Source organism: Oncorhynchus mykiss, chromosome 5, assembly GCF_013265735.2.
Source record: "Oncorhynchus mykiss isolate Arlee chromosome 5, USDA_OmykA_1.1, whole genome shotgun sequence".
Lineage (NCBI taxonomy): Eukaryota > Metazoa > Chordata > Actinopteri > Salmoniformes > Salmonidae > Oncorhynchus > Oncorhynchus mykiss.
Window position 1 is genome coordinate 13,955,324 of NC_048569.1, and position 27,937 is coordinate 13,983,260.

At 41.3% G+C, this 27,937-nt stretch overlaps 2 protein-coding genes across 4 annotated transcripts in view; both read right to left on the minus strand.

Annotated features, from left to right (window-relative positions):
* si:dkey-220k22.1 (multiple epidermal growth factor-like domains protein 9) overlaps nucleotides 1-17,938 on the minus strand; it is an 80,326-nt gene extending 62,388 nt beyond the window's left edge. Inside the window, exons 1-3 of one of the 3 annotated variants that reach the window (XM_021601765.2) lie at nucleotides 16,464-17,938; nucleotides 16,209-16,331; nucleotides 6,105-6,306 (exon numbers count right to left, since the gene is read on the minus strand). In XM_021601765.2, the coding sequence (XP_021457440.2) occupies nucleotides 6,105-6,306; nucleotides 16,209-16,331; nucleotides 16,464-16,734 (596 nt within the window). In that variant the 5' untranslated portion in view covers nucleotides 16,735-17,938. Of the gene's footprint in view, nucleotides 1-6,104; nucleotides 6,307-16,208 lie in introns of all 3 variants that reach the window. The other 2 variants (XM_021601766.2, XM_036976836.1) reach the window with 2 other exon arrangements.
* A 36-nt stretch (nucleotides 17,939-17,974) lies between these two features.
* Nucleotides 17,975-27,580, minus strand: LOC110523244 (60S ribosomal protein L35). Its single transcript, XM_021601767.1, has 4 exons — nucleotides 27,485-27,580; nucleotides 26,399-26,535; nucleotides 21,609-21,690; nucleotides 17,975-18,179 (listed from the first exon to the last, which is right to left on the minus strand). The coding sequence occupies exons 1-4, from the start codon at nucleotides 27,485-27,487 to the stop codon at nucleotides 18,030-18,032; spliced, it is 372 nt and encodes a 123-aa protein (XP_021457442.1). The 5' UTR covers nucleotides 27,488-27,580; the 3' UTR covers nucleotides 17,975-18,029.
* Nucleotides 27,581-27,937: the final 357 nt, after the last annotated feature.

The window sequence follows — 27,937 nt, forward strand, 5'->3', positions numbered from 1 at the left end:
TGATTGTGTGAATGTCTGTTTATATACAGTTGAAGTCTGAAGTTTACATACACCTTAGCCAAATACATTTAAACTCTGTTTAAATTCCTGACACTTAATCCCAGTAAAAATTCCCTCTCTTAGGTCTGTTAGGATCACCACTTTATTTTAAGAATGTGACATGTCAGAATAATAGTAGAGAGAATAATTTATTTCAGCTTTTATTTCTTTCATCACATTCCCAGTGGGTCAGAAGTTTACATACACTCAATTAGTATTTGGTAGCATTGCCTTTAAATTGTTTAACTTGGGTCAAACATTTTGGGTAGCCTTCCACAAGCTTCCCACAATAAGTTGGGTGAATTTTGGCCCATTCCTCCTGACAGAGCTGGTGTAACTGAGTCAGGTATGTAGGCCTCCTTGCTCGCACACGCTTTCTGTTCTGCGCACAAATTTTCTATAGGATTGAGGGTTTGTGATGGCCACTCCAATACCTTGACTTTGTTGTCCTTAAGCCATTTTGCCACAACTTTGGAAGTAGGCTTGTAGTTATTGTCCATTTGGAAGACCCATTTGCGTCCAAGCTTTAACTTCCTGACTGATGTCTTGAGATGTTGCTTCAATATATCCACATAATTTTCCTCCCTCATGATGCCATCTAGTTTGTGAAGTGCACCAGTCCCTCCTGCAGCAAAACATCCCCACAACATGATGCTGCCACCACCGTGCTTCACGGTTGAGATGGTGTTCTTCGGCTTGAGAGTCTCGCAATTTTTCCTCCAAACATAACGATGGTCATTATGGCCAAACAGTTCTATTTCTGTTTCATCGGACCAGAGCACATTTCTCAAAAAAGTATGTTCTTTGTCCCTGTCTCAAGTTGAAGACCATAGTCTGGCTTTTTTATGGCAGTTTTGGAGCAATGGCTTCTTCCTTGCTGAGCAGCTTTTCAGGTTATGTCGATATAGGACTTGTTTTACTGTGGATATAGATATGTTTGTACCTGTTTCCTCCAGCATCTTCACAAGGTCCTTTGCTGTTGTTCTGGGATTGATTTGCACTTTTCGCACCAAAGTAGTTGTCTCCTTCCTCAACGGTATGACGGCTGCGTGGTCACATGGTGTTTGCGTACTATCGTTTGTGTACTATCGTTTGTGTACTATCGTTTGTACATATGAACGTGGTACCTTCAGGCATTTGGAAATTGCTCCCAAGGATGAAACAGACTTGTGGAGGTCTACAATTGTTTTTCTGAGGTCTTGACTGATTTCTTTTGATTTTCCCATGATGACAAGCAAAGAGGCGGAAGTTAGGCCTTGAAATACATCCACAGGTACACCTCCAATTGACTCAAATTATGTCAATTAGCCTATCAGAAGCTTCTAAAGCCATGACATAATTTTCTGGAATTTCCAAGCTGTTTAAAGGCACAGTCAACTTAGTGCATGTAAACTTCTGACCCACTGGAATTGTGATACAGTGAATTATAAGTGAAATAATCTGTCTGTAAACAATTGTTGGAAGAATTACTTGTGTCATGCACAAAGTAGATGTCCTAACCAACTTTCCAAAACTATAGTTGGTTAACAAGAAATTTGTAGAGTGGTTGAAAAACAAGTTTTAATGTCTCTGACCTAAGTGTATGTAAACTTCCGAATTCAACTGTAGGTTGATTAGTCTTTGCAACATTCGTAGCAGTTGTCCCGGGTTTCAGGTCTTCCATTTTTATTGGCTCTGTCAAACCAAGGTCATACCCATTCCATGTCAATGAGCTCAGTACATCAGGAGTCGGGCTTCCAAGCCCCCCTTTTCCCACTGCAGATAGATAGAGGAAGGGTTGCAGACAGTACACAGTATCCAGAAAGATGCCACGGTACTTTTTCATCCCTCCTACCCTATTGCCTGGTTGAAAAACAGAAATATCCGAGATACAGAGAATGCGGATGGAATTCAGACAAAACGAATTCAGCAATTTTAATGATCAAACTTAATAGGGAACCAACTAAATATATTGAAAATGAAATAGTTTGCCCAGGTTTATCATAAGACATAACGCGTCAGTGATTCGTATTTCCTGTAACTTAATGAAGAGGCAACGAGAATTCCACCTGTATGTGTGGTGCACGGAGCAGCTACCAGTTCGTGTAGCCGTTAGTGATGATGCTAATGAAAAATCTTCTGGTAGATGGAAAGGCTTTCCCAAAAACCTTCTCAATTAAAATGATAACTATGAAGTAGCCTATGCTTACCTGGCAGAAGGATATGATTATCAATCCAATGGATATTTGTTTTGCTAACTCATCATATGTGCACTACAAAAACACCACTAACCAACAGCCTTTTGCTTGGTGCAGAATGGAATTAAAGGGTAACAAGACCCCAAATTCTAAATATTTTTTCAAAAGTGGTCCCCAGATGTGGTTTAAGCATTGTTGTGGACTTAATAATAATAATAAAATAGAATTTGGGAAGACATTGGGAAGACATTTAAAAGGATTTTATAGGGCCTTATAAACCCCAACTACTATGGTTGTTGGCCAATCTGAAGTCCCCTGAGATGGTTCATCTTGAGGCTGGATGGAGAAGTTCTCGGTTGCAGTGAAAAAAGCCAGAACTGTAAAGAGGAACCATTTCAGGACAGCAGGAATACTTCCCCATAAACACTATAGTCATTTTTGCAAACCCTCTTTTCCAGTTTACCTAGTACAACAAAAATATGTTGATAAGCCAATAGACAAAAGCAACAGAGTACGAGTGTGTCAGGGAGGGATCCCCTGGGAAACCGAGACAGGGTATGGGGGTGGTCGACATTGAAAGGTCCCGAGAGTACAGTAGTACTGGAGTGAACACAGTCGCTCACTGGGGACATTGCGATAGTGTTATGGGGCAGCTGATCGATGGATACAATACAATACGATGCAGGCTCCTGTTTGAACTTTGTCTACATATTTTTCCATTCTATGTGTCACAAAGGTTGAGCCTTGACTTTTGGGGTCTTGACTTGCACTGTACTTATATAACATACTGCTGACTGCCTTCCCACTTTGGCTGTCAATTTGTTGCCATTCATTGTTCAACTCTGTGGTATAGTGATGTTGCTTGGTATAGGGAGGTTCTGTGGTATGGTGAGGTTCTGTGGTATCGTGGGGTTCTGTGGTATAGTGAGGTTCTTTGGTATTGTAATGTTCTGTGGTATAGTGGGGTTCTGTGGTATAGTGGGGTTCTGTGGTATAGTAATGTTCTGTGGTATAGGAATGTTCTGTGGTATAGTGAGGATCTGTGGTAGAGTAATGTTCTGTGGTATAGTGATGTTCTGTGGTATAGTGAGGTTCTGTGGTATAGTGAGGTTCTGTGGTATAGTAATGTTCTGTGGTATAGTGGGGTTCTGTGGTATAGTGGGGTTCTGTGGTATAGTAATGTTCTGTGGTATAGTAATGTTCTGTGATATAGTGATGTTCTGTGGTATAGTAATGTTCTGTGGTATAGTGAGGTTCTGTGGTATAGTGAGGTTCTGTGGTATAGTAATGTTCTGTGGTATAATGAGGTTCTGTGGTATAGTAATGTTCTGTGGTATAGTGAGGTTCTGTGGTATAGTAATGTTCTGTGGTATAGTAATGTTCTGTGGTATAGTAAGGTTCTGTGGTATAGTGAGGTTCTGTGGTATAGTAATGTTATGTGGTATAGTGAGGTTCTGTGGAGCTCAGCCACTCTCTGGTCTCATCGACATTCCTTTACCGTGCAGGTGGGTCAGCCAGGAATGTAGGAGAGTACCAATTTCAACAGTTTCCCAAATTTGTCCACCGCTGAGGAAAGCTGAGGATTTTTCTTTTCACTTTGGCACAACAGCAAGGTTATGAAAACAGTTTACTTCTGAGTTGCTGTTGCTACACAGAGACTAGCTGTTTTCTTGGCAGGGAATGACTGAATCCTGAACTTTCCTGCCATCATTGAGTTTTCCAATCATGACTACAGTGGCATCTTCCGAAAGTGACAACCTATTCTTCACAGGCCTTGAGATAGAACCTGAGATTGCTTGGGCAGGGAAAAGGATATGCTACTGTTTGTGTGTGTGTGTGTGTGTTTCACCTGCACTGAGGGATTTTTTGATCCTGCGGTTGCATTTGGGCAGGAATCCTAGAACATCCTCAGGAGATGAACTCACAATCTGTCCACAATCCAGAGACAAAATAGGCAGCGCAAAAACGCTGACAGATGCACTGGCATTTATAAATATAACAGCGGGAGAAGGTCACTGAAAGCACAGCAGGGGGATTGATGTCTGCCGCTGATGGCCACTCTTTCCAAACAAACTCAATATTGCACTATTTTACTGATAGATCCGTAAAGATGCCTGTCAGTAAGTCATAGACCAGGGATTCAAGCTTTATTATAAACTGGGTGGTTCGAGCCCTGAACTGTGATTGGCTGACAGCCGTAGTATATCAGACCGTATACCACGGATATGACAAAACATTTATTTTTACTGCTCTAAATTAAGTTACGAACCAGTTTATAATAGCAATAAGGCACCTCTGGGGTTTGTGGTATATGGCCAATATACCACGTCTAAGGGCTGTTCTTAGGCACAGCCCTTAGACGTGTTATATTGGCCATATACCACATCTCCTCGCACCTTATTGATTAAGTCTTTCATGTCTACATTAACCAGGTCTTCATTTCATGCTACATTAACCTGGGAGAGAAGTGTCACATGACAATGCATCATACACGGTCCATCAGCAATGGGGGTAGTAAGGGACAAGAACTGAAGACGTATGAAACAGCTACTCTAAAGAGATAAACAAAAACATTGAAAGAGTGTATGGTCATGGGCTTGAACACCATCTGATATTATGCTATAGTATCAATGTATAGAATGCACACATCCATTGCATGCTCTCCCTCCGAAATACACACTTAAGCATGTACTGTATGTAGGAATGGTATGTCATCCCAACCCGACACACACACCACAAAAAGACATGTTTGTAGGAGGGTATAAAGACTCAGGAAACTTGGTGGAACTGGTTATGATTGTAGTAGTGATCCCAGGGATAATACTAAAGGGATGTGATTAAATTAATGTTAGAATCTCTGGCTACCGCACAATTCCTATAAGCAGTGAATGGAACTGGAACACCATTCATTCATCCGGACTGCTGATCTTCTCTTCACAGCCCCACTAGAATGGTGGGGTGTGTTACACTCTAATTACAACTTCAGAATCCTCAGTAGTTACGCTGTACACAGTTTCCCCAGTGTCAATACCAATCGGATAAACAACAACCCCTACAAGCATAGACTTTAAACAAAACTTTCTATAGGAGCCAGGGAAGTCAAACTGAAACTCCCAAAAGACCAACCATTGTGTCAGACTTACAGAGAAATTAGAGTTGTTATGAAAATTACACAGCGTCTTCTGCCTTTCAGGTGAAAAATGACAGTTGAAACCAAGCAGAGGTCAATAGCCCCGGGTACACACAATTACTGCACTCTAAGGCACAACAACTTTGGACATTCTCGAGGGAGTATTTTCTCACACAAGTGAAGAGACAGAGACGGAACTCCCTGCCTCGTTGTGACTTTGCAGTGACATCATTGAGCTTATTTAACCTCTATTTTACCAGGGAATGTCTTGGGGTTGGTACCTCTTCCTTGGAGTTCATAAAGCACCAAATTAAAGAAAACAGACTGAAACAGGGAGGGACTTCCTGGACACGTCCAATAAACACTCAAATCCGGTTTCCGATGCAAAAACGTTTTCAGATGTGTGCCCTAAAGAACACAACCCTGGGTTCAGGTGAGTGAGTCACCAGTCTAACAGGTAGAGCAGGAGCACACGAACTGCAGACAATGTAGTACTGCAGACAATGTGATGTCAGATGACGCACCTTTTAGTTATCATACCTGTAAAAACATCTAAAGCATTGTCCCATGAGACCAGACTGCTGGTCTGGTCTAACCGGGGAACTTTCACACGCTAACCTAACGTCTTACCCATAGATACCTCCACTACATTGGCAATCATTTGTAAACCATGAAGACACTGCTATGGAATACATTTTGCCTTTTGTCTGGAATACCTGGTAAACACTGATAACGCACACATTAATGAAAAGTCTCACCTGTCGCAGAGGGGTCCAAGAGCACCGTAGGAGTCGCAGCTACAGGGGATGCAGCCGGTGGTGCCGTTGTTGAAGTGGGCCTCCTGGCAGTCAGCACACCGCAGTCCCATGTAGCCCAACAGGCAGACACACTGCCCTGTGCTGCGGTCGCAGCGGTCTAGATCCAGAGATCCCTCGCTGCTACAGTTACACAGGAACTCAGCTGGGGACAGAACAGGTAGTGGGTTATTCAGATGAGGTTACTGTTGATATCACATAAAGGTGCTCTAGTGTTTGTGCGACATTTATATTCTGCCCTCAACACGACCAACAGCTTTAAGACACTGCTGAAGTGGCTCAGTTGGTACGAGCGTGGGTTCAATCCCGGCAGGGATCATTTGTAAAAATTGTCACATCACATGTAGGCTGCGTGTTGTGTGTCACATACTTTACAAAGAAACTATGCAAACTTTCAATATCCTAATCAGCTAATTCCCAGTATCTCTTATGAAGAATCCTAATTGAGAAGCCAAGATACATATCAAATTGAGGTTCATCTCATTAACAGCCTGTTTAAATATTTAAAAAGGCCTGTATTACAAAGATCTCCCTCAGAAGAGCCTGGTTGATCATTATCTCTGCACTAGAGCCGGATGACCTTGATGTGCTGGGTTGTGTCGAGCAGATATCATTTTTCACCCGCTCCGCAGAAGACAAGAGCATATTTCATTAGCCATGGGATCCGTGTGATGCTTAACAAGACTGACTTGCAGATGCCTGGACAGAGAAGATCAGAGGAAATTTGGTAGCGAGCTTTGAGACTTATTCTCCCCCTCACTCTACCCAATTACTTTCTGTATAAAACAAAATGTCATGGAAGCCTGGAAGATTCCAGAGGCTTTGCCTTTCTTTAAACTCAATGGGGAAAATAGCAACTTCAGAGAACACAAACAAACGATGTCCTGGAAGAAGGTACTTTGGTGAGAGGATAGCCCTAGTATATATTTAACACTGCAGTACAGGGAAAGGAGAGAATAACTGCTCAGTGAGGGAAGAAAAATACACTGGGAGAACAGTCATGTGTCCTGGGAGACACTCACTCGCTCTGTGAGGGGACTATAGGTCTATTACCCATTGTGTTACAAGGTACATGGGTAAAATGTTGAGTTTGCTGCAATCTCTTTTCAACTCTATCATCCTCGGGTGTCTTTGTGAGCACACAGTGCTACCGTTGTCTGCAAGTGTGTCGTTCTACTATCATTATGAATGTAATATAGTGAGTGAGTGATTCAGCGTGAAAATTGTGTATGAAGTGATCCAGATTAAATCCAGGTGGAATGGGTGGAGTGACCATGACATGTGGATAAGTCCATTAAAAAGACTGCTAACTGAAAGTGACCACAGGCATCATATTTGCACATCACAAGTGGACATATCGGTGACACGTTACTTGAACCCACTGTCGTCACACGAACAGGCTTACAAAAGTACCAACCCCTTTTAAATTGGATCAAATTCTGATTTTCTATGAAAACTGAGTTCTTAAATGGAACACATTGAAAGTAGTTTATGGACGACAACTTGCTGCTCTCTGCACTTCAAAAACAGTAATCTCTTTCTTCTCCCTCTCTTGCGACATGATTTTTAAAATGTTTCCTTTATTTAACTAGGCAAGTCAGTTAAGGAAAAATGGGTTAACTGCCTGTTCAGGGGCAGAACGACAGATTTGTACATTGTCAGCTTGGGGATTTGAACTTGCAACCTTTCGGTTATTAGTCCAACGCTCTAACCACTAGGCTACCCTGCCGCATGATGAATGGTTAGCTGCACTCATTATTACATAATCAACTGAATGAATAGGAAGACACAAACAAAGGACGTCATGGACTGCAGTGACTGGGATGGCAGTTATTCTGCAATTGTTATACAATTACGTCAGTCAGCAGCGAACATGGCCCGGCGACGCAGTGAGAAAAATAGAGATGCATCAGGCAGATATCTAGCACCAGCTAACAGCACCGTTCGGCTGGGGAAACAGGAGCCTCTATCAGAGGTGACCTTGTTGCCACAGAGAAGATTACACAATATGAAAATCTACCAGTGTGCACCTTTTTCCCTCATTGCCTCGGACTGCTCAATCGTCCCGATGGTGGTAGATACAGGAGCCTTGACTGACTGTACATAAGCACTTTCTCCTCCTGTCAACGGCATGGCTTTATCAGGAGGACTATGATAAAGGATGGGTTTGGAGTTCTGTACAAAATGCGAAAGGGGTATCCTGCTCTTTGTAGCAGAGTGTGATTATCATTATGTAATGTTGAACACAAGGCTCTTTCACTCTCCAAACAGCCACAACAGGGTGGGACTTAAAGACATCCAAACAGGGGTATGAACTATTTCAGGGAACATAACTGAAAACCGTAAAATAAAAATTGAGGAACAGAAGCAGAACAGAAGTGATCTATACTGTTCCGGAACATAACAGTTATTTTAAAAGTAAAGGAACCAGTTAATAACGTTATTTTACATTCCAGGCCTTTTTTTCCAATCCCACAAAGCACCTATGCAAAGCCCTCATTTGTCATCCAGCAACATATTCCAGTGTCTGCCCTTCCTTCCCAAGCATAGTCTGCTGTAGCTACTGACGTTACAAACATGATTAAGAAATTAGAGAGCGATTTTTAATAAGAATAGATTCACATTTTCAATGCTAGTTAAGGATACTATAGTTAACAAGTTAGCTAGCTCTGGTCCAACGTTACCTAGCTCTGGTCCAACGTTACCTAGCTCTAGTCCAACGTTAGCTAGCTCTGGTCCAACGTTAGCTAGCTCTGGTCCAACGTTACCTTGCTCTGGTCCAACGTTACCTAGCTCTGGTCCAACGTTACCTAGCTCTGGTCCAACGTTAGCTAGCTCTGGTCCAACGTTAGCTAAGCCAACACTGAAGTTCAAAGACATTCACAGTTCCTCCATAGAAGCTGCTCCTCCGTAGGTATAATTCTGTGGGCCTAATTCAGATATGCTTGTCATAACAAGGTCTGGTTAGGGTGAAAGTGGGAGTACAATGTCCAATGTGCTTGAGGCTCTGGCATTGGAGGATGTGGACATTACCACCCATTTTTACATGAAACATATCAAGTTCCCCATTCAGCAGTGTTCTTTAGATAGAGCATGGTATGTACAGTGCCTTGCGAAAGTATTCGGCCCCCTTGAACTTTGCGACCTTTTGCCACATTTCAGGCTTTAAACATAAAGATATAAAACTGTATTTTTTTGTGAAGAATCAACAACAAGTGGGACACAATCATGAAGTGGAACGACATTTATTGGATATTTCAAACTTTTTTAACAAATCAAAAACTGAAAAATTGGGCGTGCAAAATTATTCAGCCCCTTTACTTTCAGTGCAGCAAACTCTCTCCAGAAGTTCAGTGAGGATCTCTGAATGATCCAATGTTGACCTAAATGACTAATGATGATAAATACAATCCACCTGTGTGTAATCAAGTCTCCGTATAAATGCACCTGCACTGTGATAGTCTCAGAGGTCCGTTAAAAGCGCAGAGAGCATCATGAAGAACAAGAAACACACCAGGCAGGTCCGAGATACTGTTGTGAAGAAGTTTAAAGCCGGATTTGGATACAAAAATATTTCCCAAGCTTTAAACATCCCAAGGAGCACTGTGCAAGCGATAATATTGAAATGGATGGAGTATCAGACCACTGCAAATCTACCAAGACCTGGCCGTCCCTCTAAACTTTCAGCTCATACAAGGAGAAGACTGAACAGAGATGCAGCCAAGAGGCCCAAGATCACTCTGGATGAACTGCAGAGATCTACAGCTGAGGTGGGAGACTCTGTCCATAGGACAACAATCAGTCGTATATTGCACAAATCTGGCCTTTATAGAAGAGTGGCAAGAAGAAAGCCATTTCTTAAAGATATCCATAAAAAGTATTGTTTAAAGTTTGCCACAAGCCACCTGGGAGACACACCAAACATGTGGAAGAAGGTGCTCTGGTCAGATGAAACCAAAATTGAACTTTTTGGCAACAATGCAAAACGTTATGTTTGGCGTAAAAGCAACACAGCTCATCACCCTGAACACACCATCTCCACTGTCAAACATGGTGGTGGCAGCATCATGGTTTGGGCCTGCTTTTCTTCAGCAGGGACAGGGAAGATGGTTAAAATTGATGGGAAGATGGATGGAGCCAAATACAGGACCATTCTGGAAGAAAACCTGATGGAGTCTGCAAAAGACCTGAGACTGGGACGGAGATTTGTCTTCCAACAAGACAATGATCCAAAACATAAAGCAAAATCTACAATGGAATGGTTCAAAAATAAACATATCCAGGTGTTAGAATGGCCAAGTCAAAGTCCAGACCTGAATCCAATCGAGAATCTGTGGAAAGAACTGAAAACTGCTGTTCACAAATGCTCTCCATCCAACCTCACTGAGCTCGAGCTGTTTTGCAAGGAGGAATGGGAAAAAATTTCAGTCTCTCGATGTGCAAAACTGATAGAGACATACCCCAAGTGACTTACAGCTGTAATCGCAGCAAAAGGTGGCGCTACAAAGTATTAACTTAAGGGGGCTGAATAATTTTGCACGCCCAATTTTTCAGTTTTTGATTTGTTAAAAAAGTTTGAAATATCCAATAAATGTCGTTCCACTTCATGATTGTGTCCCACTTGTTGTTGATTCTTCACAAAAAAATACAGTTTTATGTCTTTATGTTTGAAGCCTGAAATGTGGCAAAAGGACGCAAAGTTCAAGGGGGCCGAATACTTTCGCAAGGCACTGTACATTAGTACATCCAGGGACAGCACAGCAGTCACTGAAGCAGTAGGCTGGCAGTTCAGGTGGTGGCCTGGGAACGTTCATGAGGAGGCCTAGTGGCTTCCCAGTGTTACGTAAGAGAGTGACTGCATGAATAGGACAAAGGAGAAAGAGGTCAGAACTAACTGTGCCTCCCACACTCCAAAGCCTGGTTCCTCTCAAAGTGTTCCCTTGTGCCCCCTGATCAAAAGAAACATTGGCTTTGTTGTGCAAAGTACTCTTTGACCAGTGGTTCTACATTCCAATAGAATTTGACAGGAGTTACGCAACCAGCCTGAGCAGTCAGAGAGTGTGAGACATGTCCACGCTCCTGGCAGCAGAGCCGCTGACCCCCGGAGTTTGCTGTGCCACTGTCACCTTGCATTGCCCGACACTTTCATGATCCCCCTCACAGCTTACATCTCACGTGACCCTTACAGACAGAGCAGAGAATCTCCAATCCAGCTCAGTGTGGTTTAGGTCACTTTATTGTTCTTACTGGATTCAGGAATTTGTCTTGCATCTCGAGCTCTTGAACTCTTAAGCACGCAAGTCAAAAATATGTTGAGAATATGGATTAAATTGTTGACATTATGCAAGAATGGAACTTCTGTTATCACTTTTCACAATAGACATGAAGATACACAAAGCCCACAGGGCACTCAGCACAGACATATCAGGGAGAACAAGGGAGACTGTATACTGCAGACACCCACAGCCCCACACAGAAATGTTTTTATCTGAGAAGCAAAACAGTCTTGTGCTGTACAAGACACTGCTGCTGTGTCCACCAACTTTCCAGCTGGGGAGCTTGAACGGCGCACTACACTTTCTCCTGACCTGCGAAGCTCATTAAGGGGGACCTGCCAGAGGGGCTGCCAGGAGATGCTTGAAGAGCAACGCTGCTGTCTTACACGCAGACCTCTGCTGAGGTCATCCCTGGCCAACTGGCCGCTCTAAGCTCATTTTACAGCCGGTAGAACCATTACATATTCCCACGGATTCACAGCGTCACAAAATTGGATAGCATTCTTCTCCGAGAGAACAAATCCTCTGGTTCAGCACAATTTCTGACCCTAAGAAGACACGTTTTCCGTTTGTCACCACACTGCTTATTTAAGAGTAAAATACAGTAGATGAATATCCTAAAGGAGATCATTCTTCTCACAGTAATAGTTTAAACAAACCGAGCACATAATGTCAAACAGAATATACAGCGTTCATAAACTGAAAAGGACAGATAAACATAATGGTGGACAAGAAGACAGGCACAGTAGACAAATGGGTTTCTCTCAGCAGTTCAGTGTGTTTATGGCAAGAGGGCTGTCCAAGGGTCTACTCTACAGCCTGGCTGCAGGTCGAGGGAAGTTTGACCAAGCAACCAATGCTAGTGTAACGGGTGGTCAGGGTCAGCGACTACCATGGAGCCTTTTCAAGTAAGGCACATCGAATGGCTTCCCAACGTCTAGGTAGAGCGAGGGGAAACGTCATCTTACTGCATCTGTGCGACATCACGGCAGATTCAGCAATGTCACCTCGTTTATTTTTATTTAACTCTTATTTTACCAGGTTGACTGAGAACACATTCTCATTTAAAGCAACAACCTGGGGAATAAGAGGGGGGGGGGGGTGAATGAGCCAATTGGAAACTGTTTGGGATTCTTGTTTTTGTTGTTATGGTGACCATTGGCACTGCCTCTCTGTAGCCTCTATCTACTCGGTACAACTGAATGTGGCATATCTGTGGTGTGATAACAGCGACACGGTCAGATGCTTTTCATCTGGACAGGACGCCCTGAAGGCTTGGCTATCGATCAAATACAGCCCCATTACAGTAGCCCTCTAGTTACTGCCTATTGTGTCCCTGTGCATGGGAAAGGGAACAAATCAAATACCAGGGAAAATAAATCCACCCGTAGCTGCAGTGGTAGTCCATCTACTGTAACACAAAAGCAACTCCAACCATATCTTGAATGAAACGTAGACACAATAAACAACATGAGAAGGTAATACTGTGTTCGCGGGAGTACTCTTTTTCGCCAAACGAAATCCACTCCTCACGCAACCAATAAAGCACAGTAAAACTTGTCATGAGAGTTACTCTAATATGAGCTTCCACGATTATTTAATGCAATCATCAAATAGTATGCCTAGAACTAGAATAACTTACACTGCTTCTAACCTCACCCTCTCAAGGCATCTCTGTTCTATCAGTAGACATTTGAAAAAGAAAACTGTCTGAAAAAGAAAATGTATTACAAAATAATAAGCAGAATTTGACAGTGAGACGAGTTAAAAGACCACACAATCAGACAAAACTGATTCAATATTTCTGAACTAGGGGGAGACCACAGAGGGGCAACATGGGCTGACAGGCAGCACTGTGACAAACATCTCCTGGATCTAGGAGTCTGCAATCCTTGCCATCACAAACCCATTAGCACAAAATAAATCAGTGCCAACCCACAATGTTCCATCAGGGCTTGGCAGGGTCTATGGGGAGCATTGGGGATGCTATCCAACCAGGTGCAGAGAAACCGGACCCTTTCAGCTGCCCTGAGCTGTGCCGAAGCATGGGAAGAAAGGATAGGGATCTCTGAATGTGAAGCAGGGCACGTGCAATGTCACCCACGCTGTGACTTGCAATCTCACTCCACACATGAAGATCACAGGCATATTAGTTAATGTTCATGTCACTCCCACAGACCTGCAATGATATCCATTTTCAATCATCGATGACTTCCTCCCAATGTTACTTTATTAACACAAAACTACACAAAAACAAAGGTAGCCAGAAACATCTGACACATCTTTAGGCCAAAACACTCCCGACAGGATACATATACAGTTGAAGTCGGAAGTTTACATACACCTTAGCCAAATACATTTAAAATCAGTTTTTCACAATTCCTGATTTTTATTCCTTGTAAAAAATTCCCTGACTTAGGTCAGTTAGGATCGCCACTTTATTTGAAGAATGTGAAATGTCAGAATAATAGTAGTTATTTATTTCAGCTATTATTTATTTAATCACATTCCCAGTGGGTCAGAAGTTTACATACACTCAATTAGTATTTGGTAGCATTGCCTTTAAATTGTTTAACTTGGGTCAAACATTTTGGGTAGCCTTCCACAAGCTTCCCACAATAAGTTGGGTGAATTTTGGGCCATTCCTCCTGACAGAGCTGGTGTAACCGAGTCAGGTTTGTCGGCCTCCTTGCTCGCACACGCTTTTCAGTTCTGCCCACAACTTTCTATAGGATTGAGGTCAGGGTTTGTGATGGCCACTCCAATACCTTGACTTTGTGGTCCTTAAGCCATTTTGCCACAACTTTGGAAGTAGGCTTGGGGTCATTGTCCATTTGGAAGACCCATTTGCTTCCAAGCTTTAACTTCCTGACTGATGTCTTGAGATGTTGCTTCAATATATCTACATAATTTCCCCCCCCCCCCCCTCATGATGCCATCTATTTTGTGAAGTGCACCAGTCCCTCCTGCAGCAAAGCACACCCACAACATGATGCTACCACCTCTGTGCTTCACGGTTGGGATGGTGTTCTTTGGGCATGCAAGCCTCCCCCCTTTTCCTCCAAACATAACGATGGTCATTATGGCCAAACAGTTCGAGTTTTGTTTCATCAGACCAGAGGACATTTCTCCAAAAAGTATGATCTTTGTCACCATGTGCAGTTGCAAACCATAGTCTGGCTTTTTAATGGCGGTTTTGAAGCAGTGGCTTCTTCCTTGCTGAGCGGCCTTTCAGGTTATGTCGATATAGGACTCGTTTTACTGTGGATATAAATACCTTTGTACCTGTTTCCTCCAGCATCTTCACAAGGTCCTTTGCTGTTGCTCTGGGATTGATTTGCACTTTTCGCACCAAAGTACATTCATCTCTAGGAGACAGAAAGCGTCTTCTTCCTGAGAAGTATGACGTATGACGTGGTACTTTCAGGTGTTTAGAAATTGCTCCCAAGGATGAACCAGACTTGTGGAGGTCTACAATTTTTTTTCTGAGGTCTTAGCTGATTTCTTTGGATTTTCCCATGATATCAAAGCAAAGAGGAACTGAGTTTGAAGGTAGGCCTTGAAATACATCCACAGGTACACCTCCAATTGACTCAAATTATGTCAATTGGTCTATCAGATGCTTCTAAAGCCATGACCTAATTTTCTAGAATTTTCCAAGCTGTTTAAAGGCACAGTCAACTTAGTGTATGCACATTTCTGACCCAATGGAATTGTGATACAGTGAATTATAAGTGAAATAATCTGTCTAAACAATTGTTTGAAAAATGACTTGTGCCATGCACAAAGTAGATGTCCTAACCGACTTGTCAAAACTATAGTTTGGTAACAAGACATTTGTAGAGTGGTTGAAAAACTAGTTTTAATGACAACCTAAGTGTAAGTAAACTTCCGACTTCAACTGTACCTGTAGAGTGTGATGTATGAGTTACTGTGTTGAGTAGGGGTGTATACATCTGGCAAGACAATGACATTCACAATAAAAATCTATTGGATTCATATCAGAATTAACCGATTCAATAGTAGTTTTGCTCAGTTTTCTTTTCCCAAAACCTGTAACTCAAGACCCTGATGTGTGCAGATGATTCGTGGAATGTGTTAGAGCAGGGCTGGGACAAAACCCTGGCCTGATGGACATTCAATGAGTTTCCATGAAACAGGAAAACTGTCTACCACACAATTAATGCAAAATATCTGTTGATGGTGTCATATACACACACACACACACACACACACACACACACACAGTCATTGGTTGATGCTACAATGAATGACCCTATTACAGTGGACGTCAGTCAGTAGTCACACTGGGCTAGTTGAAACAATGAACAAACTGGATGTAGAGTTAGAAAATTGTATTTAATTGTCACTCCACAATGATACAAAATACAGATAAAAAAATTAAGCATTGAGGACCACTCAGATTGAGTTGAAACATGGTACAGACATCACCTATAATGCATTACAGCTATACACATGTAACGTTATGCATAAACAAAACAAAAAACTAAGTAGACTAGAGTGGATAAAAGGACAATTAGGCACTTAACATTACATTTCCCATCGCCTTTTCTGACTTGTCGTGTAACTGGAAAAGGGTCATGTGTCTTGAGACAAATGGCAGTGACAGTGCTCTGCCTCGTTTCATTTTCAAATACATTTTTATTTCACGCTACGCGGTGTTTGGACATGAAAATAATCTGGTTTCTAAATGAAAGGTCAACATCGTACTGCATTTCAATTTCCAAAAATGGGTAGAGCAGAGACTTACTTTGTTGCGTGTCAGTGGTGGGGACAGGTAAAGGCTGAGAGGTGGACGAAGAATGTGTCTTTGTTTCGGGAGTCCTCGATGGAGAAATTGTCGAAGCAGTTGGTGTTGTAGTTCGAAATATTCCTGTGTAAATTATCGGCGTTATGTCAACTGTACCATCATTGTTTTTTACTGAGGACTCCGATATGGACTCACTTATGGTGGTCTTTGCTGTTCGGGTCAACTTGTTTGTTTGGGAAGATTTAGTGGTTTTACCTGTAATCCTGTTTGCCGATGTGGTCGCGGAAAAAACTGGGGAGAGCGCTGAAATTGTGGACAACCTCACATTGTCCTCGGGTAAATAGTTTGGCATGGTAGTGCCGAGCTGCCCGAGTGTGATTTCGGACATGGCAGGTTGCTTTGATACAGACAGTTGTTCATTGTTGTTGGAGGCGCGCGGTGCAGCACGATATAACCCAGCTGTCAATGAAAACAAAAGTAATTCCAACATCGTTGACCTTAACATAGTTCCAAGTTCACACTTCATGTTATTTCAACTCCCCACGTAAAAGTTTGAACAATTCCAACTAAACAGCACTTGAGATCAGTGCACCCATCACTGGTTCTGCTGCCACAACTGCTTTCTCGCGCTTACAACCAGCTCGAGTTCTACTATCCGTCGCACCAACGAGACAATGGGCAATATGATTGACAAGCGCTCCAACCAATGCAAAGAGCCCTGTTAAGAGTTGTACATTTTAGATGTCTCTGTAATTTATTACATGCCTAGCTAGACGTTTCCCCAATTTTTATTTTTTAAACACACGGTGGTCTACTCTGGCCTAGAGAGACTGCGAACACTGTCTACATTTTTTTTTTTTTGCTGCAAAACATGGTAATTAATCAATTCACATGAATAAATAACGCGGGTTTTGGTTGATTTAGTAAAGAATAAATATAGTTTGCCAAAATAGATTAAAAGCCTATTCATGATTGACTCCATGACATATAGTTGACTTGAAGTGTCCATTACACGCGAACCTAGAGCACCATCTGGTGACGACTCAGCGAAACCAAAGGTCAGGACCTACTCCTACCTAAACTCTATATGGGAAATATTTAACCTAAAAGCCAATTTATGCTTGATTTGAAAGTGTGGTCGAAGGCGCCGTATGGAGGATGTGAGGCAATTGCGGAGCCTCCAGAAGCTGGCAGAGGCAAAATTGAACTCCGTACTGCATCGTTGTGCGCTGCCCAAATACTGTAACAATGCGGAGGGCGCCATATAGCTCTGCATTGACATGATTGGTTGACGGTAGGTGGAGGCGGGAGGTCCAGTATAAACACAAACTCACATCCTTGACAACAGCTCTGCTATGCAAAGGCAAGAGGTATAAATGCCTTGACTTTTGCAGAGGCCTTATCACAGTAAATGCTGTATGGCTCAGACGGAAGACAGGCATTTAGCCTTGATTGACCATGCAAAGCCCAACTTAGGAGTAGTGACAAAAGGTTTCTGGGTAAGATCATAGTCAACTTTTATACACCAATCCATCATAGTTTAAGATCAATGATGAAGAATGGAGAGTGCACATGTCACAGGGGAGGGAATGAGGTCACAGCATTATATTTGATCATTTCCCCCATGTTGTTTCCCTTGTTATTTTGTTGGTCACATCTTAAAACGGTGTACCGCGTTCCAATTGTTAAAAAAAAAAATACTGTTAAAAAAAAAGCTGTTCCCTGGGGATTCTGACAGATTTAATTCAAACACTTACAAGACAACATTATCTTTTTTCCTGGGAAAGGTCATTTATTTTCAATACAAAAAAAGGTACAGACTCAAGCCTTGACAGCGAACTTGCGAATAGTGTACAAGCGTGATTTCCTCTGCATCTTTTTGGTCATCCGACTCTCCTCATGTTTGTTCAGCCGCCTGCGAATGGCACGGGTCTTCCTGGGCCTCAGATCCAGGGGCTTGTACTTCTTACCCTGCAAAAGAAACAAAAAAAAGTGTAAAGATTCCAATTTCATTCAATGCACTATTCCAATTTCCATGATATCAGGGATTCAAGTATTTGTTAGGTACAACTGACCATGACATGTGTTCCAAAATGTAAGGCCAGAAATAATTATTTACAGGTAGAAGAATTATCTACAGGTGGTTTATTTCAGGTAATTACAAATACATTTGACTATGTGTGGGAAAAAAATACAGAATGGGGGCATTCCAGAAAGCAAGCTCAACTACTGTTCTTCGAGATTTTCTAGAAATATTAAGCTTTATGTCAGAACACAAGGATCCACAACAGCTGATTTTGGAATCAGTTCACCAAATCATATCCAGCTCTTCAAACCTGGTAACTACTAGTTCAAAGCTAATAAATCTCAAAAACAGTCCCTTCCCCTCTGCCCTCCATTTGCATATTCACATGCTCTTCCACCATATGCACAAGTGTACCAAAGCTGAGGGAGTGAACATTATTCAAGGTGTAGGGGCTAATAAGACCCACCAATAGCCAGTTTGACAGCTTCAGAACGTCTTCCCAACACGCACAACTATTTAAAAAATAATGGAGAGGAGTGTATAATTAATTATATGCCACATGCAACTGTTTGCATCTGAAGGCTTGACACACCCCCCAAATTAAAATGTTTAACTGCAGTTTATAACATTTAAAACGACTGGGGGAACTTGTTAATTAGAATTTCACCCTTGTTTTGTTATTTAAAAATGGAACACAAACTGCATCATTCAAGTCACAAGCATGTCCCGAAGTTGATGGGTTTATTTTATCCCCTCGGCACTTGAAGTCTCGTCAGCAACATGTGACAACGGAGTACCCTCTAAGTGAGTTGGCAGGGGCGAGGGGCTGGTTTGAGATTCAGCAACGCAGTGCCTGACGCAGGCAGTATGTGCCATTCTGCAAATGACCCCCTAGTCTTGGAACCCATAACCAAATCCAACGCTAGCTTTACTCCTTGGGGCTAGGGATGTGGCGGTCACATAATTGCGTCAGCCAATGATTGTCAAGAAAATAACTGTCGGTCTCACAGTAATTGACCGTTAACTAACAAACACACAGCCTTCAAGCCACTGATGTAGACCTTTGGAACATCGACATTTAAAAAGTCTAATAAATCCATTTAATATAGCCTACACCTTCACAATAAATCACATTTTTTATTTTAGACAGGTCTAAAGAAGCATGATATGAATAAAATGTAGTCCATTTCAGAAGAACATAATAGCATACTCTGTTGTCCTTATATTAGGTCCTGATCTGGCAATGCCAAATGGCTGTGGGTTACACTAGTTCATTTAGCAGACAAATTTTGCTTCGTATTCCGTGGCATTATTTTATAGTATCAAGAACACAAATAGACAAAGCTGAATAAAATATAAATTATATTTTCTCCAAATGCTTTGAGAGAGAGCGCACATGCGGCTATTCTGTGTTGAGCGGTTAACAAAGAAATAGGTATTCCTATATGCTTAAGTGTTATTGATTTACCTTTAGTTGTTCTACAAACGTTGGACTATATGTTTGATTTTTAATCCATTGTAAGGCTGCTTGATGCAACTAATGAGGATTTGAAAAAAAACTCACTTGAAAGGCATGAGCTCTGCTTTGTTTTTTTGTGCGCAGGCTGTACACACTACATCAGTCTCTCATTCACAATTTGACAAGCACTTCATAATGCTTAGAATTTCATGGCGGCATCCCCTTTGTGTGGCCGTAATGCACCCCCCCCAAAAAAATCCATGCCTTTTGCGACCAGTGGACGTAGAAGCCCTTCTCCCCAGGTGCAGCGTTGTTGTGCCCATCACCTCGCACTCACATGGCTCTCCATCACATGATCAGGTCTTTCTCAAAGGCTACAGTCGGGGACGCAACTGCACGTGTCCTTATGCAATTCCGAGGTGCATATTGAAGATATTGGAAGAACTGTCCAAATTTACAGCCAACAAGATGGGTAGGCCTAATGAACACCAAAAGCACTAGCCTATGTAAATCGACTATCCCCCATAGTACAAAAGTTGACCTATTCTATTTTGTGCGAGAAATAAATATTCCAAACATAGTCTGGGACAATTGTGGGATGCGATAGATCCCAAATGAATACAACCACTAGCATCAAAAAAATGTTTTATGCAATGTGGCTGACCCAACAGATGAGAACGTTTAGCTTAAAAATGTTGATACCCTAATAGTTTATTTATTCACATTATAAGAGCAGCAATGCACACATCGTAGTAGGCTATAAGCGCGAATGGTCCATTAGTGGAAAAACACCATTATCAAAAGTGACCGCAAATGCAATTATGCATGTATTGCTTTTATTATAAAGGTGCATTTTAATGGTGAAAATTATCTTCCCCAAACTTGAAACTCACCCGCTGCTTATGTATGCCAGTTAGGCTCTACACACATTGTAAAGCGGATGTGCTTAATTTTAAGAAGTTATTTGGCCACTTTAGTTGTAATATAGGCCTGAGGTGTGATTAGAAAAAGTCGCAAAAAAAGTATGTTTCTTACACTACGCACCAATCACAAGTGATATATAATTCACAAGTGATAGGCTAATATTGTCACCCATCAAACTACTCTTGATTTAATTTTGTCTTTACATATACGTGTGAAAATGTATTTGATTTAGAATGGACAATTATCATGCACCTGTATCGAAACAGGGCAGCTGGAAAAAATACACGTCATCTATGCACTTAAATAGCCAATGGAGGATGCTTTTCCCCGTGGTTCATTTTCATGCCAGACAGGTAGACTATACTCCTGTTGTAAATATAATGTGTTTAATATTAGGAAAGTTGGGAAATAAATATATTAGGCCTAACCTATAAAAAGCTGATGGGAGGCCATCAAAACTCTGTTTTCACAAGCAATTGCATAGCCTATAGAAATGTTGCACAACAGGAGCTGTCATGAAGTGTTTGATTAGATTTTCAATCACATTTGCATTGATGTCAGAGTGATTAGAGGGACAGTAGAGCACTGAGTACCAGGCAGTTAGCAAGTTTGGTAGGCTACTAATGACCATCAGCAGCATCAAAGCATGGAGAAGCCTTATTACCATGACTAAAAGGTCATGTGGAATTTGACTGCCTTCATGACTGCCGGTGTGGCGGTAATACGGTCACCGCAAACAGCCCTATTTAGGCACATGTGGCTGGATTTCAACTAGCGAAAACTCCACTTTCAAGCACCAACTCCACATCATGATTCAGCAAAAGAATCTAACACTGATGCACCAAATACGTGAAGACAATTAGAGCTCAGTATTGCTAGTGACCTCAGGATACTGTACCATCATGACGCATAGATACTGTGATTCTATACTATAACATCCTATAACTTAAATCTATGAAGCCAGCAACAAAGTTTTAAATAAAAGGCCTACCTTGTAGAATTTCCTCAGGTTCTCCTTCTGGGTCTGGTTGACAACTGTCAGGACTCTGGCAATGGACTTCCGAACGACACGGCTGAAATAAAAAGGTGGGAATAAGTGAAATTACATGAAACATTGCACTTTCAACATATTATTTAAAACAACTTAAAAAGGTAGACTCCGCAATATGACGTAGATGCAAAAAGTAAACAGCATAGGTGGTCAATTTCCACAACAGAGCGTTAAAGCACGATAAATCGACTTCTCCTGTGGCTCCCATACTGTAAGAGCGTGAAGCTAACACATCCATATGCGCAGATGCTGTGTGAAAGAAAATTCTTGAATCTCACTAATCTCAATATCTGCAATGCTGATCATGGCAACTAATGACATATTGCTATTTACAACGTTTTAATTCTATCTTTCAAATTGTGCCGATAAGATGTAGGGAAATGTACAATTGCTTTTCTGCCATATATCAAATGTCAAACAATGTGTAGTACATTCAAGTTGAACATGTTTCACGAGGGGTGTGCCGATCTGGCCATGATCTGGTTATGATTTTCCCTCATAAGCAGGGGTGAAAGGTGCTACGGTCCGGTACGCTGTACCAGTAAAACATGAGCCTATCACAAAACAAAATGTCAAGAAAACTGTAGTCTATAACACCATGAAACATTTGTGAATGAACTTGAACGGGTGGTATAGCCTACATTCCAAAATGCGATGTGGTTCGACCAGAACAGACATTTTTGCCAAGGCAGAGATGAATGGCAAACAGAGATGCGCACGAACAGCAGTGGATGCATAAATGCTAACCTAATGACAATTGCCAAATGTTATGACACTTTGTGGTGTTTTGAATAAGATGTCTGTTTCCATTCACCACTGTTTGGAGGCTGGTAATATGTTGAGTGTATGAACGTAGGCAGGTAGCCTAGAAAAGGAGCCCTTTCACATGATCGTTTGATAATCAGATGAAAACATCATGACTGGTTGTGTTCATGCCACAATAAAAGGGTCATTAATTTTTAAAAGTTAGATGCACTGCAGAAAACAATGCCATTTCCTGTTTCCTAAAATTATAGTTTCAGTTTGTCACACAAACAAGTAAGTATCGCGTAGAGAATCATTGTACCATCTAAACTACTGTGAAATATATTTTCCCAAAACATTGTATTTTCAGCTGTTTGAAGCTGGTGCACAAAACCCAAAGTAAAGATGCAAAAACAAACCCCAAGAACGGGAATAATAGAAACAGCACACATAGAACATATTTACCGCTTCTTAGATTTGCTTTCAATGAGATTGACAGATCTATAATACATTATGTCAATTTGGTCAGGTAACCCAAAAAGTTACATATTGCAGCTTTAAAATTACAAATCTTTTAAGACTAGGCACACAGAAATCCTATTGAATTAATAGGGATTCTATATAGAAAAAAATAATTGTGGCCTGTGGAAGGTTGTCCACCTCTTCAATGGCTGTATTGGCAGGAACTGGAACACACTGTCATACACATCAATCCAGAGCCTCCCAAACCTGCTCAATGGGTGACATGTCTGGTAAGTATAAAGGCCATGGAAACCCTGGGAATTCAAGCTTCCAGAAGTTGTGTACAGATACTTGCAACATGGGGCCGTGCATGATCATGCGGAAACATGAAGTGATGGCGTTGGATGAATGGCACGACAATGGGCCTCAGGATCTCGTTCACAACAGCAAACTGCTCTCCCACACAACGCCATAAACGCTGTCTGACATCAGTCCAGTACAGTTGAAACCGGGATTCATCTGTGAAGAGCACACTTCTCCAGCATGCCAGTGGCCATTGAAGGTGAGCATTTGTCCACTGAAGTTAGTTACGACGCCAAACTGCAATTAGGCCACCTTGGTGAGGTAAGCTTCCTTGATACGGTTTCTGACAGTTCGTGCAGAAATACTTCAGTTTCATCAGGTGTCCAGGTGGCTGGTTTCAGATGATCCTGCAGGTGAAGAAGCCAGAAGTGGAGGTCCTGGGCTGGTGTGGATACACATGGCCTGCGGTTGTGAGACGTACTGCCAAATTCTCTAAAATGACATTGGAGAAGGCTTATGGCAGAGAAATTAACATTCAATTATCTGGCAACAGCTTTGGTGGACATTCCTGCAGTCAACATGCCATTTGCAAACTCCCTCAAAACTTGAGACTAGAGGTCGACCGATTAATCGGAATGGGCGAATAATTAGGGCCGATTTCAAGTTTTCATAACAATCGGAAATCTGTATTTTTGGGCTCCGATTTGCCTATTTTTTATACCTTTATTTAACTAGGCAAGTCAGTTAAGAACACATTCTTATTTTCAATGACAGCCTAGGAACGGTGGGTTAACTGCCTTGTTCAGGGGCAGTACGACAGATTTTCACCTTGTCAGCTCGGGGCATCCAATCTTGCAACCTTACAGTTAACTAGTCCAACCCAATAACGACCTGCCTCTCTCTCATTGCACTCCACAAGGAGCCTGCCTGTTACGCGAATGCAGTAAGCCAAGGTAAGTTGCTAGCTAACATTAAACTTGTCTTATAAAAAACAATCAATCATAATCACTAGTTAACTACACATGGTTGATGATATTACTAGATATTATCTAGCGTGTCCTGTGTTGCATATAATCTGATTGAGCATACAAGCATCTGACTGAGCGGTGGTAGGCAGAAGCAGGCGTGTAAACATTCATTCAAACAGCACTTTAGTGCGTTTTGCCAGCAGCTCTTCGTTGTGCATCAAGCATTGCGCTGTTTATGACTTCAAACCTATCAACTCCCGAGATGAGGCTGGTGTAACCGAAGTGAAATGGCTAGCTAGTTAGCGCACGCTAATAGCGTTTCAAACGTCACTCGCTCTGAGCCTTCTAGTAGTTGTTCCCCTTGTTCTCAACTTGCCTACCTGGTTAAATAAAGGTGAAATAAATAAATAAAAATAAGAACATCCAATAGTCAAAGGTTAATGAAATACAAATGGTAGAGAGGGAAATAGTCCTATAATTCCTATAATAACTACAACCTAAAACTTCTTACCTGGGAATATTGAAGACTCATGTTAAAGAGGAACCACCAGCTTTCATATGTTCTCATGTTCTGAGCAAGGAACTGAAACATTAGCTTTCTTATATGTCACATATTGCACTTTTACTTTCTTCTTCAACACTTTGTTTTTGCATTATTTAAACCAAATTGAACATGTTTCATTATTTACTTGAGGCTAAATTGATTTTATTGATTTATTATATTAAGTTAAAATAAGTGTTCATTCAGTATTGTTGTAATTGTCATTATTACAACAACAAAAAATTAAATCGGCCGATTAATCTGCTTTTTTGGTCCTCCAATAATCGGTATCGGCGTTGAAAAATCATAATCAGTCGACCTCTACTTGAGACATCTGTGGCATTGTGTTGTGTAACAAAACAGCACATTTTAGAGTAGTCTTTTATTGTCCCCAGCACAAGGTATAATGATCATGCTGTTTAATCAAGATTCTTGATATGCCACACATATCACACATAGATGGATGGATTATCTTGGCAAAGGAGAAATGTTCACTAACAAGGATGTAAACACATTTCTGCACAAAATTTGAGAAATAATATTAGTGTGTGTATGGAACATTTCTGGGATCTTTTATTTCAGCTCATGAAACATGGGACCAATACTTTACACATTGCGCTTATATTTCTGTTCACTGTATATGTAATTCTATGATTAAGCATGTGTACACAGGAGGTCCCGTACCGGGAATAAATTCAATCAACTTTCACCCATGTCATAAAATACATTTTAAAGTTCACTTTAAAATGCTCAAATGAAGGTTGTTGAAAAACCTTCAGGGCCAAGCTTCTCGAGATTACTTCATTCTAAGGTCAACAGGCTACATATGCCTCCATATTTCAATAACAATCAAATACAATTTAGTTCTATTTAGCTGTTGTGGCCTAGTCATTTTGCCTCAATATACTTCCTGTGTAACAACATGCACAATGATGTGAGAATTAAGATTTAATGCAATAGAGGCGACAACAGAATAAAACACCTCAATATTTGTAGCCACAGGTGACAGTCTCTCTAGGAGCTGATCCGTTGTCAGTAGTGTGTACGACTACTTATGTTAGGTAAGAATTTTTTAATAGAGAACGCTGATCTGAGAGCAGCACTGCCTTCCTTTCGATCCTAACAGTATCGACACATGCTTCAATTACCTACTTAGTGAACATTCTCTACGCAGAGTTTTGGGAAACGCATGTGACATATTTGGACATTATAGGAAGATGCGTCGCTAAACACTTCTAAGCTTAAGTTTGATCACTATCAGGAAACACAGAACCAGGTCAACAACATACAGTTCATTACCTGAGAGTTCAGGTTCTACCAGGAGCGGCAGGTAGCCTAGTGGTTAAGGGCCTTGGGCCAGTAATTGGTTCGAGGGTTGAGCGGATAATGATCCTGTAAAAGTGCGCGGTTGTGATCTCACCTAGCCTACGTGCACCCTCTCAGAAATGTGTGCATTGAGAACCCATAGACGTCAAGCGTGGTGAATTGGACACAGTAATTAACATCTGTGAGCATTCCTCTAAACTCCTGACATTGTTGTCCAAAGGTGAGGGAATGCTCAAAAGGGTGCAGTTGTGTTTACATTCAATGCCTAATGTCTGCTTGTAATGATGCCACTAGACACTTCTGCATATGACCTGTCTGCAAAACATTGTGGGAGGAAAGGTAAAATGAACTGTTAGCAAGCGCAAGTGATTCTAAACAATACTCACATCTTGGACAGTTTGGATGCAGCACCACCCGTAACCTTGGCAACACGGAGCTGAGATAGTTCCACCTTGAGGTCTTCAAGCTGTTTAAGGAGCTCCTCCTTCTTCTTGCCCCGCAAGTCTCGAGCCTTGATTTTAGCCTGAAAAAAATCATTGATCAACAAATCATTAATTAGGAAGGTAGTTCTTTACTGATAACTTCAAACTAACATGGAATATTTTGCAATCTGCCTAATCATACAGATCTAACAGGATTAAAGATCCCATGGCACTTATCGTGAGAGTAGGGGTATTAACCCCGGTGTTCTGGCTAAATTCCCAATCAGGCCTTAAACCATCATGGTCACCTAATAATCCCCAGTTTACAATGGGCTCATTATCCCCCTCCTCTCCCCCTGTAACTATTCTCCAGGTCGTTGCTGTAAATGAGAACGTGTTCTCAGTCAACTTACCTGGTAAAAGAACGAATAAAGAAAACATTGTAATTTATCGGAGTCAAGTGTATGACAATGTTCACCCTAGAGGGAAAACCAAAACACACAGCCATGGCCTCCTATAAATGACGACCGTGTCCTAGGCTACTTAAATTACGATTGAGAATGGTTCAGGCAAGATGCCCAAACCCTGAACCTTGAAATGCAGCCCTCACATTTGTAGCACTAACATACATACCCAAAAGAAAACTTAAATCTGACAAGTGCCTAATTATGTCAATGCCTCAAAATACTTCGCACCAGACAACATATTTGCAAGATGGTCTACCTAGCGACTAATAAATACTTAAAATTGCCAACTAACTACACTATGTGAGATAAAAGTTACCTAGTTGACAGTCGATGTCATTAATTTGTCTGTCTCTCGTAGTACTAATGTAAACCTGACCATCTGAGGGGTTAGCCCCAAAAAAGTACCACTGGATTCTGAACGTGCAGGACATTCTAATCAACGAATACGAAGGCGGACTCAATCAAAAAATAATCACGCGAAGCCCAGAGATTAGTGCCAACTATTTTATAAATGTTACTATATACAAATTGTCTGGATGATGGAGGATTGTGTTAGATTGATTTATTGTCGATTATTGCTTACCATCGTCGTCGCTGATGGCTCACCAAAAAGGAAGTTGAGGGGCCAGTTAGGAACATCTACCGGGTTATTATCGACCAATCAGAATCTTCGTAATCCTGACAAGAACTGGTATCATTTAGATTTCCGGTTTCAAAATAAAATCTCCCAGGAAAAATTAACTTAGTAGGATAAGTGATGGACATCTGTTTTGACAGTTTCGTTGTACAGTAAATAGTATTGCAATAGTTAATGATGTTTTTTTTGGGGGGGGTGAAAACAAAATAATTGAAATATTGCTACCACTTGATACACATTTAGCAATAATTTAGAGTATGTTGAATGCATAACATTTTTCAAATGTGTTATTATAATTGGTTAATATTCAGAGTGAACATTCAAGCTTTATTCACTGTGAACATTCAAACATCATTAAATAAATATCTCACACATAAATAGCTATATAATAACCAACAA